General features: G+C 39.0%; 1 protein-coding gene across 3 annotated transcripts in view; it reads left to right on the forward strand.

Moving 5' to 3' along the window:
- Window positions 1-18952, forward strand: part of TMEM132C (transmembrane protein 132C) — a 180207-nt gene that overhangs the window by 140977 nt on the left and 20278 nt on the right. For all 3 annotated transcript variants that reach the window (XM_052690812.1, XM_052690813.1, XM_052690814.1), the window contains one exon: window positions 10564-10707. In XM_052690812.1, the coding sequence (XP_052546772.1) occupies window positions 10564-10707 (144 nt within the window). The remainder of the gene's footprint in view (window positions 1-10563; window positions 10708-18952) is intronic.

An 18952-nucleotide genomic window follows, 5' to 3' on the forward strand; every position in this document is an offset into this window, starting at 1 on the left:
TCCAGGACTGCCAGGTATGACACAGGCCTACAGGACACCTGTGCCCTTCTGGAAGAACATCTGGAGGCCAGGCATAATACCTATGAGCATCTAAATGACACTCTATTCTTAGGCATTGCAATCTTTCCTCAGAGCTGCAAACTGTCAAGTGAAGCTGTTGTAAAGCGCATCTCTGAAAGTGCCAATTCTTTGCTTGTAACTGTGTGGATTTCTTTGGTGTATTGTCTAATTGACACAAAACAGTTCAGTTTTACACAGAATTTACTTTCTTGGTCATTTCTCCTGCTACTGCTAAACTATACAGCACTGCACACTGAAGCCAATAAAAAGTGTGCATGGGTATTTGTAAACATCAGGCCCTCACTGTGAGGCTTCTTGACTCCCAGCATTGAGAAATCACGGTGAGATTTCCACCCTTATTGCCCAGCATAATTTTAGAGTACTGCTCTGCTCCGTGTCTCCACAGACTTTGCTCATGTCAGTGGTAATAGTAGTTTCATTTTGACCACAGTGAACGTTTGTAATGTGTGAAGGAATAAACTCATAACAGCACAAGTATCACTCTGATGCATGTCACCACTGAGTGGTGGAAAAGCCCTTGTATGTGTCGTTCTTATTGCTACAGGCAATTATGTCAGCCAGTTTTATCTGAGGAAGGGAACCCCCATACTTCAGGTTGAAGTCAGCAGGTGATGTAGAAGAGCAGGGGTCTGACTAGAGGAAAGTAAGCTAGGGGGGACTCCTTAGGGTTTACTATGAAACAATTGATGGAAAAGATCTTGGCTTTATTAAAGCCAACTGCTGATTTCAGTGGGTTAGAATTTTAAAGCATGATGTTTGCAAATTATAGGAAACACACAAGATAGAAGTATGTTACATATGAAATGGAAAAGATATGATGTATAAAATGAAAAATAAGTATGTGGCTCTATTAAGACAGAATGCCTCATATTTTTTTCCATTGTGTTTGTATACGTACATGTGCATCTGAGGATATGGATTACTCACATATGTAATAATTCCACAAGCAGTGGAATTGTGTGTGCCCATGCATGTGTCCTAATATGCTTGTAAGTTTTCACTCTGCAACTATCTATTGATTACTGCAATTACAGCAATATTATTACAGATATATAGCCAACTGTATAACAGTGCCGCAGGTTTATTTGAAATGAGCATGGGAAGAATTTCAAACTGTTAATGAAAATTGCCTTTTTACTACTGGCTGTATTCCCATGGTAGTAACACAGTTTGGAGACATCACCAGAGCTGTGTTGGTTCTGCTTAATGATGGAGCAAACTCAATTTATCAGGGGGTCCTTTTCCAAATAACTCAGACTCATGAAAAAAAAAAAGGAAATGGCTGACATGTCTTGAGCCTGGGAAATGCCTTGACAATGTTCACATATTCACAAATTGACAATTTTCACATATTAGTCCTTTTGCAACAAAAGAGAACTGTAAGCCATGAAATGATTTCAGCAAGAAGATATTACATAGCTCCATCCATGGCTGCTTAAGCATCCATGAACCATTCCATTATAAGATCACCAGGTGGCTATTGCTTTTCTCTCCCATTCAGGCTCCCATCTGTGATAAGCTTAATAGGACCATTCAGCAATAGAGAAAAACACGAGAGGTATTCATCATAGCTGCAGGCTTTCTCAGACAATTATTCCTTAGAAGTTTGAGTAAATGAAAAACTAGTTCTGAGATTATAAAGAACAGAACATGTTGCAGGTTCTGAGGCCATTTATTGATGTAGCTTTTGGAATCAGTAGTAAATATTTATCCTTCCCTGGGAATGCTGTAAGTAACTAGTCACTGAGCTACTGCTTTTGATATGTTTGTCATCACTCTTTTCCAAACATTTGCCTTTTCTACTAGGAGTGCTCATTAGAAGTAATTATATGTGTGGATAAGAACTGTAGTTGTTGTCACCTGTCTATTATAGATGACACATATATAGTTTTTGCAGTATAAAGTTGTTTAAAAACATGAATTTTCTGGAGGAATTTAGGACAGTTGATTGCTTATATACATGAGGATTACATCTATTCAGAAAGTAACAGTAAGCTTGCTTACAATGGCAGAGCTCTGAAACAAGAAGGGCAAAGTCTCTCGATTATATTGGTCTCCAGATAAGGGTTTTTTACCTGTTGCTTCACACCTTTTCATCTGTTTGCATTCTTTATACTCAGAATGACCAGTAATGATGCTGAAGTAGGAACATCTCGGGTAATCGCACACATTTCAACCAATTACTACAGGTTTTTCTCTCTACATGATATGATTTTATGTAAGTTCTCTCTGAGTCAGTTTAACAAATTACTGCAAGTAAGGAATGAAAATACAAAGAGGATGAGCAGGTTCTTTCTTGTCTAACAGATATGCATCTTTTTAAAAATCAGGATTTTTTTTGTTGTTGTTCATTTATGCCTAAATAAAGAGAAATAGAAAGTGGACTTCTGCTCCCCATCTTTTTTCAGTCGCCTTTATGTCCTTATTTTGGTTATAGAAAGATGAAATGTATACTTCTGCTTACTGTCACCTGCCATTATCCTTATGTCTTTAATCTGTGTTTTAAGTGGTCCCAGAATTGTTGCCTTTGAAATCATTTTCACTTACAGACTCTTCCTCCACACAGCAGGAAATACCATCTTTCTTTGAAAATATATACCACCCAATCTTAACGTACTTATTGTAGACAACAGGAAATAGAGACAGCTTTAGCAAAATACTTGTCTTTCTAGTGAGTTATACCTCATTGAATTCAGTGTCACAGCTCCTACAAAGCAGAGTCCCCCAGCCAGAGGCTCAATCACTGTTGATACACATTGATTATGATAGACACTTAGAAAAGACAAACTGTGCACATTTACAGCTTTTGAGACAGTAAAGGAAGACACAGTCAAGCATGAAAATGTTCTGTGGATTGAATTTCATGCCATTAATTTGCATTTCCCTTCACCTAGGGGGTCAGATTATCTAATGAGATCATCTTGTCAGAGTAATTCAGGGTGGAAGGGAAGTTCTGAAGTTATTTCTTGTGGCCCTGATTCATTAAAAAATGTGGCAAATGCAAGTGCAATGTGTTGTCACATGAGCTGAGCGTGTTACTCATGATTCAAGTAGTGTGACTGTTCTATGACAGGTGGAAGGAAGGAGTGTTGGAGACAGTTAACTCACTTGTCTGCAGCTTCAGGGGAATCTGATGTCTCTTTCCTTGCAGAAGAGATATATAGGAGATATATAGGTTTGTACAGACCTTTAGAGTCACGATACCTTTCTGGGCCTGCCAGCTAATAAGGTTTCTTTGTTCCACCTAGCTTCAAACACAGCTGAAGTGAAGGGACATCTTTAAGGATCACGAGGCTCTGCCTTTTCTGACAGTAAATGTGCTGTTTCCATCAGCTTTGAAGAAAGATTCAGCCTCCAAGTTGAAGCAAAACATTTCTTACCATATTTTTTGGAGTTTCTCCTTACAACAGAACATTCTCATACTGAATGTTTATCTGTTACCCAGAATGCCACTTGTAGAGTTCGCAGGTGGCAATAGTTTATTCTAACAAGATTTTACTTTTTTAATTCAAAATTATGAGGAACAGAAAGTGAATTCTTGTTGTCATAATAAGCTTGATAGAGTGGGGATAGAGTGTATCTGACCAAGTCAGTGTGGCCTTCATACAGATACAAAGCTCTGAGTACTGGCTTTGTAACTTCAATCTATCTGTAAAATTATGTCACGAGCTGTACTGCGAACAAAGCAATTCCAGACATACCTCATTTTGTTCAGTTGCTGTTGCTTTTTTCTTACTTTTTAAAGGAGATTCTCGCTTTTGAGAGGTGCTAGAATTACATTTACCAATTGAGTCTTCATTGCTACGTAGAAGTAATTACTGAGTACTTTCACAAGTCTGCAAGTTAACAGGGTAGATTTGCTGCGAAGTGTGGATTAGTCATCTAAGAATCCAAATAAATTTTTCTGCATCCATTTCTGTTAATATATTCTACATTCCCCTTTTCTGCCTGCAGAGTTTAATTTATGAGGTTTCAAAATTCCCACTAGCAGTGCATATGAAAATCATACAAGCAGGGAAGAAAATGGAACGATCTGTTGCTAATGGGGGTGGGGGACAGTAATTAAGATTTATCTCAATATATAGACTGTAAACAGAGACAAGATCATTGATTAAAAAGGCATTGCATTTGCAGAACACTGAGTTCCCATTTTGAAAAGACACTCAGACCTTTGTAATAAATTACATGGCTCACAAAACCTACAGAAAAGATTGAGCCTTTCCCATCCTGCCTGACTTTGCTTTCTCTCCTTCTGGCGCCAGGCATTATTTTTGTAGCAGTGGGCCAACCTATGAGGAAAGAGTGAGAGTGCCCAGCTTGGTCTGATGTTCTTTGCCTGTGTCAAAGCTACTCTGCTGGGAAATGAAAAATGAGTTTGTTTCCTTATCTTCCTGTTTCCAAATTTCCTCCACTTACCTTCTTTAAAACTCCTGGAGAACCCCAGACATCATGTTGATCAAACACTTCAAACAAATGCTGTGCATGCTGGGGACAGAACAGTGCCAACATCCACCTTCGGGTCTTTCCATGGATGATGTTTTATCTGTGTTTGACTTCTGGATTGTTTGTTCTTTAGGGAAGGTATTGTCCTTAATTTTTTGTGCCATGTCCCTTGTTGGCTGTTTAACAAAGAATTAATAAAAAGAAGATATCTCATAGGGCTGTCGTGTGTCGAAGAGAATTAACTTCCAAAAGATACAGGGATCTTTTGCACTGCTATCCCAGTCAAAAACAGGCTGCAGAATTGGCCACTTATATTGAATGGATCTGTTTTTTATAGGGATTTTGAATGGCTTCATTTTTCACCACTATTTATCTGCTCATTTCTTTCAGTTTTACCATCATGCTATGGATCTAAGGGTCGTAGAATCACTTAGATTCCACATGGATCCATGTCTGAGCACTGACAGATGCTATTAAGTAAGAGTGGGTCTCTTGATCTTACTGCTTAATGGCATTACCCCATTTCTTTTGCACTGTGGCATTATTCACAAAATAGAAGTCCTCATGTTTATATGAAGATGAGCAAAGCAGAACAGGATTTACAAGTGGTGGGCTGATAGCATTGGGATCAAGTGAAAGAACAGAACAAGCCAAAATCCCACTAACAAAATTTGTCCTCCCCAGCTGTCTGCCGTGAGGTCAGTTTGCCTCAGGGAAGTCCTCTATTCTGGTGTAAATTTTCATCTGTAGGAACCTTCCTGTTTTTCTGCAGTGTGTGCTAAGAGTTTAGGAGCAATGTCAGCTTCTTTCCCTTTTTTCTGTGTATACTGCCCGTGAATGTGAGTGTCAGAGAATCCATTTGGCAGAAAGCTCAATGTGTAATTTATTTTTAATCATGGAATTAATGTAGATAAACAGAATCTGCTGCCTAACAATGTCAGTTTGTTAATCAGCTGTAATCTTAGTAGTATTAATAACCCAAATCGTGTCACCAGACACACAAATCAGCATAACAATTGTCTGCAGAGCAGAACAATTCTGTGCATCTCTCTAACTAGGATGCCCTGGAAACCTGTAATGCATAACTTACTGCTCATCAGTAGAATATTTATACTGTTTGCAACTGGTACATGTGGAGTTTACTTTCTATTTCCCACATCTCCATTTTATTTTGTGACTGTATTGCCAGGGTGTCACTACTCATCAAGGGTGATGGGCTGAACAACAGTTGGAAGCACAGGACAGCTCCTGGAGCTCTCCTGCAAAGGCACTGTCTTCACTCATTGAAGCGCTGTCAACAACATGAGAGGGCTTTCTTCTTCTGTCCTTTTTCCATAAGACAAATAGTCTCTTGATTTTAAGGTGGGCAGTGCCTTGACTGTCTCTTTTCCACAAAGTTTTTAAATATAAACTTTGCTTATAAAGTAAAGCATAATTACCACTTCTGTGTCATTCCTTCAGGTCTAAGTGGGTTTGTTGCTCATCAGGTGTTGTGTTTGTGAAGGAGAAATCATAATGCTATGATTAACATCATTCTATGAGATCCCACTTAGAGAATTTTCTGCCTGCAAACAGGACCATTCTCATGACCTCAGGCTCCCATGGATTTCTCTTGATAACACCATCTAATCGGATTTAGACTTTAATTAAACAGCTGTCACTTTGCTTCCACATTCTGCCGCAATTTAATGTTGAATTAGTTCCTAAATTAGTCATGGCTGAATGCTTGCCTTCTTACAATTGAGAGGTTGGATGAACACAAGCTTTGCTCTTCAGCTAAATGCAAGCAGCTATTGCTCAGATTCTGAGCTCTTGCTCCCACTGACATTGGTGAAAGTTCCCTGACTGCAGCAGTGGTGGGATGAGCAGTCAGATTCCTGCAGAGTCAGCCATAGCTCTCCCTGATTTCAAATGGCTGGAACACATTTATTTTATGAATGTCATTTTCCCTTTCTAGAAATGCATTGATGTTTTTGAATAACAATTCAGCTGAATTTTCTGTGAGGCAGCACAATGAGTGCAGCTGTGGAAGGAGATGTTTAGACCAACATTACTGCTAGTGGACTTTAATCAAATTAACTCTGATGTAACCAAAACCAGAGCATGAGCAATATCCTTGGTACTTCAAGTTATGACATCAAGGTTAGCCAAAATTCCACCTGGCTCTAAGCAGGAAAGCTCTGATCCTTCCTGTAGGTTGGTGATGTTTGCCTCAAATACCGTGTATTGCTCTCACTGAACACAGGTTGTAATGTAATGTAATGTACTGTAATGTAATGTAGAGTCTGACTCCTGCCTGCCTCCAATCTCACCATTTTTCTTTGAGATGGACATTAATTCATTTTCTGATTCACACAGATGTAAAATCAGGGTTTGTAACTGTGGTAGCTTGCTACAGTCACACATGGAAGAGTTCCAAACAATTAGACTGATGTAACCTACCAGTTTTAGCTTGTGAGCTTCTTGATTAAATCTTTTTTATTATCTCTCTTGTCTGTGGGCACATCCAGAGTGCTCAGTGTTACAGAGCAGACAGACAGACCACTCTATTTAAGCTCCTTTTATTTTTATGAATTTCAATTCAGCTTTTATAGAGTCTTGGACTATGGATCCTTCCTTATGTTATTTAGTTTTCTGCCTGACAGCTCTTGTGTGGGTGCAGATGCAGGCATTGGGTCAGATCTGAGTTACATTAAAGCCTTAGGCTGTATTGGAACAATACAAAGAAAACACAGAGGAGGCAGAAGTTGTGCCACAAGGCTCTTCCATATAGAGGGAAATAGGATGCTTGTTACTCTATTTTAGTTCTAAAGAAAAAGGCTGAAGAATGAAGACTCATTTCCTTGATCTTGTTTATTAAAGATCACAGATGAATAGCACAGGGCACCTACAGACCAAATAAGGGAAAGGACAAATTTGAAAATTACTTTTACCATGCTATATAGTATATTAATTGTTTGTATTTCAGTATTTCCAAATGTGTGTAATAGCAGTGAGTTGTGACTGCTATCAGTGGAGATTAAGTACAGCAAGCTGAAGTGAGGAGGCTACCAATTTCTTTGTGGTGCTGGGACTCTCTAATGCTTGCAGTGGTCCTATTTAGGAAGGTACTGGGTAACATTTCCAGTGTATTTTCCTCCCTTTGTGCTCATCATGCATCTGACATTCCTGAATGTGACTGGCCAAAGAAGAGATGTAAAACTTCAGCAACCTTGATCACAGCAAACCTCCTTTAGCAGATTTTTGGTGCAGATGCAGCTCTGAAGTCATTAATCAAAACAAATTCATTCATATGCGCACGACTTCCTTTAGTGCAACCATTAGCAAAGGACAGAAGATTGAGGTTTTCTAATTGCTGATAATGCACTAGTAGTCAAATTTCCTGTCTTCTCTATAGAAAGGTCTTGAGAAATTTCTAAAGGTTTTTCAAACCTTTGTAGCAGTGGCTTTATATCAAACCCACTTAGAATTGAGATACACCGATAATGACTTATTGGAAAGAGAGAAACAGAAGTGACAGATTATTACTTGGCAATTGGTGCAACAGTTCTGCACTAAATAGTGCAGAAAGCAGAAAATCACTCACATTTGCCTATCAGGTTTTTCATTTTAAAGGTATAGGTCATTTTCTTTTGTCTGGTGAGGATGGATCATATTATTTGGGATAGATGAAGCAGAATAGGCTTATTTAGGATATAAGATATATGGGTTACTGTGTTACCACTCAGTTCTGAAAATTGGAGAATCATAACAAAGAGAGGTGGAAGGAAGCACGAGGTCACCTGCTCCCTTTCTTCTTCTACCCTGCTCAAAGAACAGATGTTATTTCTGAAAGATACATAGTGTGAGCTTTCTTCAGAATTCTTTCATGATAGATGATGTCTTTTATTCTGTCCCAGACAATCTATTCCAGAAATTCTCTATCATTATTTGTATAATAAAGACTGCCTTAATGTCAAACAAATCTTCCTTGTTGCAGCTTAAGCCCATTATCCAAGCCCTGTCCATGAACATAGAAAATAGTTTATTCTTTCTGGTTTTCAGAAGACTTGTGTATATGGAGACAGTAATCTTTCTGCAGCTGAGAAAGTCGTTATTGAAGATTTCTCAAAACCAGACACAGTCATTTAGTTCAGTCATTTAAATCTTGCTAGTGCTCAGCTGAGGAGCACTTCACATCTTACAGGTGATATTCCTCTTACAAAGTGTTGTTGTTTTTGTTTTGCTTCGTTTTGTATTTTTGTGGGAGGGTTTTGTTTTTTTAACCAAAGCAGTTTCCAACTTGTGACATAGGCAAAGCTATTTCCAGTGACTCCCAAGCACTCTGTTGCAAGCTAAAGCCAGATAATGAATTTGCTCTGCTGCTTGTAGCAGTGAAGTTTCATTTCATTGCATAATCACATTTTGTTTTTCATCTTCTTCATAACAGTGATGTGGTGTTTGTTTCTATTTGTTTTGTGTGCCTGATTTTCTTACTTTTGTGTAAAACTTCATGAATTGCCATTAAATACAAACACGAATGGATCCCCAAGCCAAACAGCATGTTTTATATCTGAAGTATTTCTACTTGTGGCATTGCTCTTCTTTTGAACCTGTCCCTTTAAATTAGATTTCTCCACTAGTAACTCATATGAGTTGCTAAAGACGAAGCGGATCTGAGTAGAATCATTTCAAAGCAGAGCTGAGATAGCCTGAAAAGATGTCCTGTCATTTCCACAAACTCTCCTGCTGCTCCTTCACCCTGCAGTCCTTTGTTCACACTGTTTAACACTCTGAGTCACAAAAAATAAGGCACTAAGGGATGGAGGCAAAAGATTAATTTCAGTGGACATGCAGCATTTGCAAAAGCCAAATATACAGCAAAAAATGTGTTGAACCTGATTTTGGTGAAGCTATGCAGGTTACTGCATGCTTGTTGCTTTGGAAGTCTGATGATAGAAGAGCAGCTTTGAAGGTCAGGGGGTTCTAAGAGTGACCTTAGACTTTCCATCAATGGTATTTATGTTTGGCTCTAATTTACTGTGTTGAGTCTCTCTGTTTGCACAAATGACTTTCATTGAACAGTCAACATCCCTTTTTTAATACTTTTCTTTTTAATATTTGGTGGGGTTTCTTATGTGAGCAGTAGGAGAGCCTGAGAAATAGCAAGTTGCAAGATGAAAATAAAGTCTGACCTAGATTTCAAGCTCACTAAACCTGAATTAAAGCCAATGTCAATAGTATCAGTGCCCCGTTTTCCTGCACTGCTGTTGATTTTGCTGCTGAGAATTTTGATGAATATTTTATTCACTTTATGGAGTTGGAATTTCAAAAAATTGGAGAAAACTTTGAAGTTCTTCCTGCTTGAGAATCTTGGGATTACAATGATGCTGAAACAGTCCAGCAGTTAGAGGAGTTCAGCTTAGATGATGGTGCATCAAAAGGCTTTTGTATGCCACGACCCAAGTGCAAACTTCAGATTTCCATGTTATTTTCCCTGCAGTTAATAGCATTTGTAACTCTTTCTGGATTCCTTATATTTCTTCATTGGCCATATCAATGGAAATTAAATCACCTTGAAACAGTTCCAGATACAGAGTTCACAGAAAGGCTATGTCTTTACAATGGGCTTCGATTCTGAGAGGAATATTTTTACTTTCAGTACTCTTGCAACCTGTTCCAAATATTGACAGTCAAGCCTAGTTTTATAATAATCCCAAATGAGCATTGTAGAAGACAAATATTGGGAAAAGCCCAACATTCCTAAATGTAGAAGCTACCTGTGATGTGTGCCTGCTTGGACTGAACCGAGCTGCAGTCATTTTGCTTGCTGTTTAACAATGTACAATACAGGTGACTGTGTTTATTGAACAGGTGAAATATAAAAGGGCTGTTACTGCATATTACCAAGCTGTGCCTAATAAAAGATGTGTTTAAGTCATTAGCTCCTGAGAACTAATGCATCCCTCTGAGTACAAGTCCTGCTGAAGAACTGATGCTTGCTCTTTGGAAATGCTTTCAGCCATTTCTTAACAGTGCTGTGCTTTGTTTTGTACACAGGATACAGAAATTGTGAACACCGCAATTCTCACAGGAAAAACTGTGGCAGTGCCCATCAAAGTGGTCTCCATTGAGGAGAACAGTGCTGTGACAGACATCTCTGAATCAGTTGAGTGCAAATCCTCTGATGAAGACGTCATCAAAGTAAGCTCATGCCCCCTGTTGGCTTCTGAAATTTCACATCTTTTTATATAATAACAACCTGGGAAAAACACTTAATCTGCTCCTGCAAATTAATTGTTCTTTTGTTTCAAAAGCACAAAGACAAGGATTTTTAAGAAAAGAGAGATTTAGGTGCATCAGTGCAGCCACCACACTAAGTTTCAATAACGTTTCAGTGTATAATTTTTGTGTTCTAATTTTTAAAAATCTTTGTCATGCCACCTCAGGTCCTCTGTGCACAGAGTTCATTCGCTGCAAAAACAGCTCTGCTGTTAGTTCTGCTTCTCCAGATGTTTCTTATTACCTTGCCAGCTGTGATTATCACCTCCACAGCTGCATCAGTGGAATGGATTGGATGTGCGTTCCCCAGTAACTGCAATACAAAGTTATCCTGGTGAAATGCAAGTTCTGCTGAATTCTGTTGTGAATTAAGAAGTTGATTTTGCACAGAAGTGGCTAGAAAACACTTACATGACCCAATATATCAATTTAGCACTGGCAGCTTGATGTCACAAAGAAACAAACACCAGTGGTGTAGTATTGTCTTATGGCAATACAGTTGCCTCTATTGTGACCATAGTGAAAGCCCTGAAGGGAATTTAAGGGTGTGCAGAATCAGCACAAAGACAGTGCTGTGCATGAATCCTGTTGCAGCTTTCCAAATTAAGGTTGTCATAATTCATGTTCTTCGAGCAAAGGTGATTTTAGCCTGCATCCATAAGGTCTTTGGATCTTTGGAGGAATTTATTGTTTATGTGACTTTATATCAAATGGGCTTTATGAGGATAATCTTTAAGTGTCTTTAAAATGCTGTCAGCTCTCTTGGATAGTACACACATAGTACTGCCACATCATTGAGCTTGAACTGAGGATCAGGTTGGATATCAGGAAAAGGTCCCTCATCAGAAGGTGGTGGACATGGAACAGGCTCTGTAGGGCAGTGGTCAGATCACAGATCTTCTGGAGATCAAGGAGTGTCTGGACAACATTCTCAGACATATGGTCTGATTTCAGAGTAGTCATGTGTGTTAGCAGGAGTTGGACGTGATGATCCTCATGGGTCCTTTCCAACTTGGGATATTCTATGGTTCTATGAAAAACAGGCATTCTTAGAACTAATGAAGCTGTTGTAATGAGAAGACTTGTACAGAGATAGCTTTCTGCTTCCAGTGGATCTGCCACAGCCAAGCAAATCTCTCCACTTCACCAGAGCTTGATGTATTCCCATATATCAGATGCTTAACAGAGCTTTTTCCTGAAAGAATTCCTATTAACTTTTTCCTACTTACATCTGATTACCCATCTAATTACAAAATTGTAGCTGGAATTTAATTTAAGTATCATTCTGATTGTAACCTCATTGAGAAACACATGGGAACTAGGACTGAGAAACTTAAAATACAGGACAGCATTCAAAAATTAAATAAACAAAGTGCAGAAAGACCTACTTTGATCATGTAGACTAGCTCTCTTGCTTAAAGAGCTTACAGAATTTCACCATGTAACTCCAGCCTCACAGGAATTTCTTCTTCCTAAGAGTGAAAATGACTACTGTTAAAATCATCTTGGAGACTTGCTATATATCACCAGATAATGCATAGAAAATGGCAGCACAACGATTTCCAAAATAAAAATTCATCTGCAAAGATATGTTTTGAGCTTTATAGCTTTGGAACGTATTGATCAAGGAGAAACGGAATTCCTAACCTTACAAAAAGGAGAGTGCTCTTCCTGTAGTAATTGCTGTACATCCTGAATTACTGCAGTTCTCCAACCATTTGCTTGGAAAGAATGTTTTTTTTTAGCGCTATATCCTTTGATTAGCACTTGGGATCCTGCTGTGCTCTTCTTTTCTGCAGAAATAATTTATCTCCACTAAAAGGATTTCTTAAAATGGAGTCAGTTTGCACTATTGGAACATTTCTGAGTGGTGTCTAGAAGCCTCCCTATCTAGCCACTCTGAAGTTAAAGTGAAACAAACAACTGGAGGCTAACATACAGTGATTATTGGAATTGACTAGAGAAAATTTTCAGGTGTAATTTCCTCTTCAGAAATGTTCTGAAATTGCTCAGATGAATAGGGAAAATATCTTCTGTATATTTAGAAATATAAGAGGAATCCTTGGAGGAATGCATCTGTGAAATAAGAATGCTAACTACTATAAATCATACAGCAAGTTAAAAAGTAGATTTCAACTCCATGCTTTAAGCAAAAAAAAAATTACCATCTCATCATAAAGGAATAGGTTTTGGTCTTTTAAATCTAGAATGTTCTAGTTCCCATGGTATCTCTTTACACAGGGAAATGAAGTCAAACTTCATTTGGATTTGGATTTTGAGTTAAACTAAAATGTCTTTATGTATTCTGAGTTTAAAAAATATTCGGAAAGCTTCACATGGAGCACAAAAGCATTCCATCCTAAATTCCTTTTGAAATTCTCAATTAAGCTTTTATCATAGAATCATAGAATCATTGAATGGCCTGGGTTGAAAAGGACTACAATGATCATCCATTTTCAAACCCCTGCTATGTGCAGGCTCACCAACCACCAGACAAGGCTCAGAACTGCATCCAGCCTGGCTTTGATTGACTCCAGGGATGGAGCATCCACAACCTCCTTGGGCTGAATTTATACTGAATTCTGTAGATTTATCATTTTCCTCTGTAAAATGCTCATCTGAATATCCTGTTGGGAGTTACCATTCTTTTACAAGATAAAGTCTACTCCTAATAAACGATACCTCTTTGTACAAGATCATGAAATCCTCAACAAAGGTGTGCATGTGTCTACAGTTAATATTCCCAAGCATCCTTGTCATAGCAGAATCATCTGTCAAACAGATAAGTGTCCATTTGTATGGGTCCTGCAAACAGCCTAGAGGCAATGTTTTTGCCCTGCTACATTGGCCTGCTACATACAGGCCATCAGATAAAAGCTTATTTGTATTAATTTTTATGGTGCCTTCAGTTTGGCTTCTGTTACATTATTCTCAGTAACAGAGCCCAGTGGAGATTGAAAGATAAGATATATCTGCAAGTTACAGGTAATAGTTTCCCCAGTGATAGGCGGCTCAATGCATTGTCTGCATCCTGTCTTAATCTGCTGACTATTACTCCTTTTACTTTTTTTTAATACCTCTTGCTCTCAGCTCAGAGCAGCACTCTTCTTTACTTCCAAATTTACTGTTGATTTCCTGACCTTTAAAAGTCTTTGAGTGCTCTAGACCTTCACACAGGGGTCCAACCTTTAAAAGAGGACAAAAAATTTATTATGGTACTAAAAATCAAGCAACGGCCAAATTCTGCTTTGCTAAGATGGAAATTACTGGTAGGATCCGTGTATCTGTATTCATTAACAGTGATTGCTGTTGCATACATAGGCTCCTTTTCATCTCTTAGAAATTCAAGTGGAATGTGGCTGCTTTTGCCAGAGCTTTTGTGTGGTTTGCTTGAGGGCAAACACTGCTCCGGGTTCCCAGGTCACCTGGCTGCTGGAACAGATGCGGTTTCATGCTGTGAAGAAGAGCAGAATTTCAGGAGACTTGCATTACCTTGTGACATTTCCAGACTGAAAACCCTTGGTGCTTACAAGCTTGTGGATGTGGGTTTGTGGTTGTTTTTTTCCATGAAAATAATCTGAGTTCAAAATCCTTTGTGCTGTTTGTATTTCAGGAGTCATTTCTGGGCTAGCTTGTATTCCGCTGCTATATGAAGAGATGTTACACACATTATATCATATTTTTTATTATGCTGCTATTATTTATAAATGGTAAATTGCGTGTAGTAGCCTAATACTCTGGAGACTTTTTTACTAGTTTCCTTTCATTCTTAAATGACATTAATAGCTTTAATAATGTCGTAAGCTCAAAACATAGATTCACATAACAGTTGCTCAAATATGCAGCTGCTATGGCCATCAGTGAGAAGAGAAACACAGTTCTCACCTTTAAGATATCCCTTGGCAGTTGTTAATGCACAGTGGGCTCTTGTTTTCGTTGGAGCCGACAAGCAGAGACAGACACTGACTGCAGGTAAAGCCATTGGAAGAATGCTAGGAATTTCTCTTACAAGCCCAAATCTGGGACAGCGTGTCACAGCTGCCCCTTTCTTATCGCAGTAAGTTGAAACAAAATCCCAGATCAAAGCAACACTGGACTGTTGGGGGCCGAAAATTTCGCTGAGGGTTTTTGTGGTTGAACTCTAGTATTTAAAAGACTGGAAGCAATGCTGTTTGCAAAGCTTTGAAAGCAATAGTGATGGGACTCACAGACAACTGCCCAGGTTGTGGATCTGGTTTAAAGGCTCAATGCAGTATTCATTTACACACATGAGTAACTTTGCTGTGAATACTACTAACATCAGGGAACCTACTCATATGAAATTGTCATTTAGGGCTCATGAATGTTTCACAGACTTTGCCATTTGTGACGGAAACAGTTTATATGATGGAATTAATTCTTACTAAAAAGACACAGCTTATGTTCAAATGTCTGCTGTTCATTTGTGTTCCAGTCAGATTAAAGACTATTCTGGATGCTTTATGACACCTGATGGAGGAAAATCTCAGTTTGCCAATAAGAAAGCTGACAGATGGACATGGGGTCCTAGTATATAAGTAAATAGTTGTATGCTAATTGTAGTAACTTAATTTTTAAACATTTTGTCTGGCACCATATCACACACAAAACCTGTTTCTCAGAGAAGTCATCGGCATTTGTTAAGAAGATACATATTTAGAAGACACTTTTCTATTGTCTTAATATACTCAATCTTAAATAAATAGCTGTGCTTCAAGCCCTTCAGTTCAAGTAATCATAGAGTCATAGAATGATATGGGTTAGAGGGGACCTTAAAGATTCTATGATTCTATGATCATTTAGTTCCAACCCCTGCCATGGACAGGGGCTGCTGCTCAGATAACTGCAAAGAAATGTCACTGCTTTCCACTATTAGCAAAATATACAGTGTATTTTACAAGTAGAAAAGGAAAGCACTGCTTTTATTTTGGTTTGAAACCACTCGTTGGCATCATCTTTAGGTAGTTTTATTAGAAATTGCGTTACCTCTTTTTCTGTCAGTAGATTGAATGCAGTTCCAAGGTGAGAGGCTGAGCTGCAGGCAGCTCTAAAGGATCGAACTCTTGTGGCTCAGTGCTGCACTCATTAAAGTGCTGCACTCATTAAAGCCATCAGGAAAGCTCACCCTGAATTTTTAACAGTATAGGGACAGTCCCTCGGGCTCCTTCATGGCTCATCATAGTACCAAAAACAAAACCTGTAACAAAAATAAGTGCTTTCTATAAAAATATGTATCTATAAATATCTATGGAAGGGTATGGAAATGCTTGAGATTGTTGAGGAATGACCTAAATATCTGTTGTGTCACTTTCTATAGGACTAATTCAAGATCTGATTCCTTTCCTGTTGAAATTAAAAGGTTATGCTATTAGTGTTACAGTGGCCTCATAGAGAATCAATGCTTCCTAAGCATAATTTGGAGATAACTGTACTTAGTTCAACGAAAAGTTATGGATATTGCCAAATTAATAAAAGAATTAGGAAACTCTGTATGCTCCAAACAAAGCTTCCCATGGCCTCCGAGGTTTCTTCCCTCTGATTTCTCTGCATCTGGAGGCAAGTAATGATGTGGTGATGGCTGTGATGAAGTGTGATGATGCAGATGGTGATCTCACGGGGAAGCAGAGTTTCAGAAGAAATCAGCCCATTAGAAACCCTGGCACATCATGGGCACGTTGCATTTTTTTCTCAACCCTTTCAAGTCCTTCTACACATAGCAGGGGAAGCATCCAAACATCTACTGCATTTCTGCACCTCAGCACATGCATGCTTTCTATGTATGGGGCTTTACTGCAAAGCCTTCAAGACTCAGAGGATTTAGGATTTATTGTTCTGCTTTTAAGTTGTAGGAGAAAATAAGAACAAGGGGCTGATGAGAACGAACCTGTTGTTCCTACCAGCTTTTTTGATCAAGGAAAAGTGCTACCCCCCCAGTTAAAAGCTGCTATAGTGAACACAATGCAATTGATTTATTTGCTCAGCTTTTACTTAGGTCAAAGAAACTTGTATTTGTAATTTGTTAGGTAGGTGGAACTGTTCTAGAGATGTCAATGCTAAATAACAAGTAGGAGGATAAAGTTTAGACTAAAACACGTCTTGTTCCTAACTCAGTCCTGTGAGATGAAAGGAAAAATGAAGCAGGGTTTCCTGAAATCCATTATGACCATATGCTTGAATGTAATGTTGTCTTGTGTGGTTGGTGGGAGCATGAAGGGTTCAGTCGAAGCACCCACAGCTACAAGCAATCCTCCTCCTCTTGTGGCACGGAGGCAGCTGCTCACAGAGCTCCGATGCCTCTTTCAGGTGCTTCATTCACATAGCCAAAATTGCAGCAGCGCTCTCACTGGGAAAAATAAGAAAAACCAGGAGCTGAAACTCTCTGGAAGGAAAATAGAAAAGTTGCATTCTCCCTTGTGAGGAGTCTGTGTTCATTCTCAGGGATGCAAGCCTTCCCTTGGTTAGCTCCAGAAGTGAGAGCAGGATGCCCAGTTCATGTGACACTGCTGTCAGAACCATCACAACCGTGCTGCTTTTGGACTGTGTGTGAGCCTGGTATGCTCCCTGCATGGGGCTGAGGGAACACAGCAGCAGGCTCTGAACAAGCATAGGATCTGTCAGTGCTTCCCCCCATGGTGCAGAAACCACAAGGGCCAGCACAGATCGCTTTCCTGAAATGAATGTGCAGTGGATGATGAACTGCAAATACAGTTCCAACTCACCACATTCTGATACAGCCTTGAAAGCAGAAGCTGTATCTGTGTGAGTGCAAAACTAGCAGTTTTTCTATCTGATGGTTCCTCTTTCTGCTTCTAATACTGTGTCTCTGTGTGATCTGTGTGAAAGAAAAAAGCTTTGAAAACACAAGGAAAGTCACAGCATGGACATTCCATTGTTTTGCTGTTCTTTAAGCCCTGTTACTTTGTAGGCTTTTCTTCTGGTAAATCCAATATGATATGTATTCTGAACAGAATTACAAAGAGAAAATCCACCTCCTTGCCCTCCTCCATACTTCTCATAGCCCTGTGATTTACAGGGATCAGTACATACCAGCAAAGTGAAAAAACTTCAGAGGAGTTTCAGAAAAACGAAACCTGATTGCACAGTAATGTCAGATGCAAATACAACATAGAGGACAGCCATATGTGGAGCTTTCATAGAAGATGTTCTGCCATTCACGTATAACAGTATTGCCCAAACAGTCGGTTGCAATTGAAATTGAAACTCAAAATAGACATAATCTGAGCTACTTGAATCCAGCAATAAAAGGTGTAAATACCTTGCCATCACATAATAGGCAAAGATTTCAAAGGCAGCTAATGAAGCATTTGAGCCATACCCTTGCAGACTGCTTTCTCTGTCATCTCCTGCCTTCACGCAGTTCACTGCTGGTGTTAGTGATGCCAGAGTGAAAAACCTATACATCCCAAATGAAAAATCAAAGCAAAGTGGCAATAACAATGCCTGAAAATCCACAGAAAATGCTTCAAAATCAACTTCAAAGCTGCAAGTTCAAGACTAGGGAAGAGAATGGGAGAAACAGAATGAGTCTTACGGCAGCTATAGATTTGATGGGAGGATTAGATGTTTTCTCCAGATCTTTTTGAAAAATGTAGTTAGAAAAAGTGATGTTTTGCCTCTCTTTTTCCTTTTTTCCTGCCAGTAGCTGTAATATACACAGTGTGAACTTGTATACTGCGGGTACATATGAAGCTAGGTAATCACAAGCAATGTGATGTTCTCAGATGTGCAACTACTGTCCAAAGCGTGTAGTTGGAAGCAATTAAAAGTTTCTGCATTCACCCTGCTTTGGCATGAAAGAAATCTGGGACTGCACTGTATGTGTAGACTGGTGCATCCCTGGTGAGCAGTAGGCAAACTCTCTATTCTGCCCCATTTTCAGAAATTACTTGACTTGAGAGTGCACAAAACAAGACAGATTTTGTTTTACATGATAATGGTATCTGCAGAGAGCTCCTGTGGCTCGGCACAGCTACAGTTGAGCTTCAGAAGCTGGTCATTTGGGAGCAAATAGATGCCCTCCAGCCTCAGCTGGCATTTTTTGCCCCTTTTACTCTCTCAGTTCTGTCATAGTGAATGATATTCAGTTAGTTAAATGTACTGCTTCTGCTCTGCAAAGCTGCCAGCAAAA

Source organism: Tympanuchus pallidicinctus, unplaced genomic scaffold (genome assembly GCF_026119805.1).
Source record: "Tympanuchus pallidicinctus isolate F22 unplaced genomic scaffold, pur_lepc_1.0 scaffold28, whole genome shotgun sequence".
Classification (NCBI taxonomy): Eukaryota; Metazoa; Chordata; class Aves; order Galliformes; family Phasianidae; genus Tympanuchus; species Tympanuchus pallidicinctus.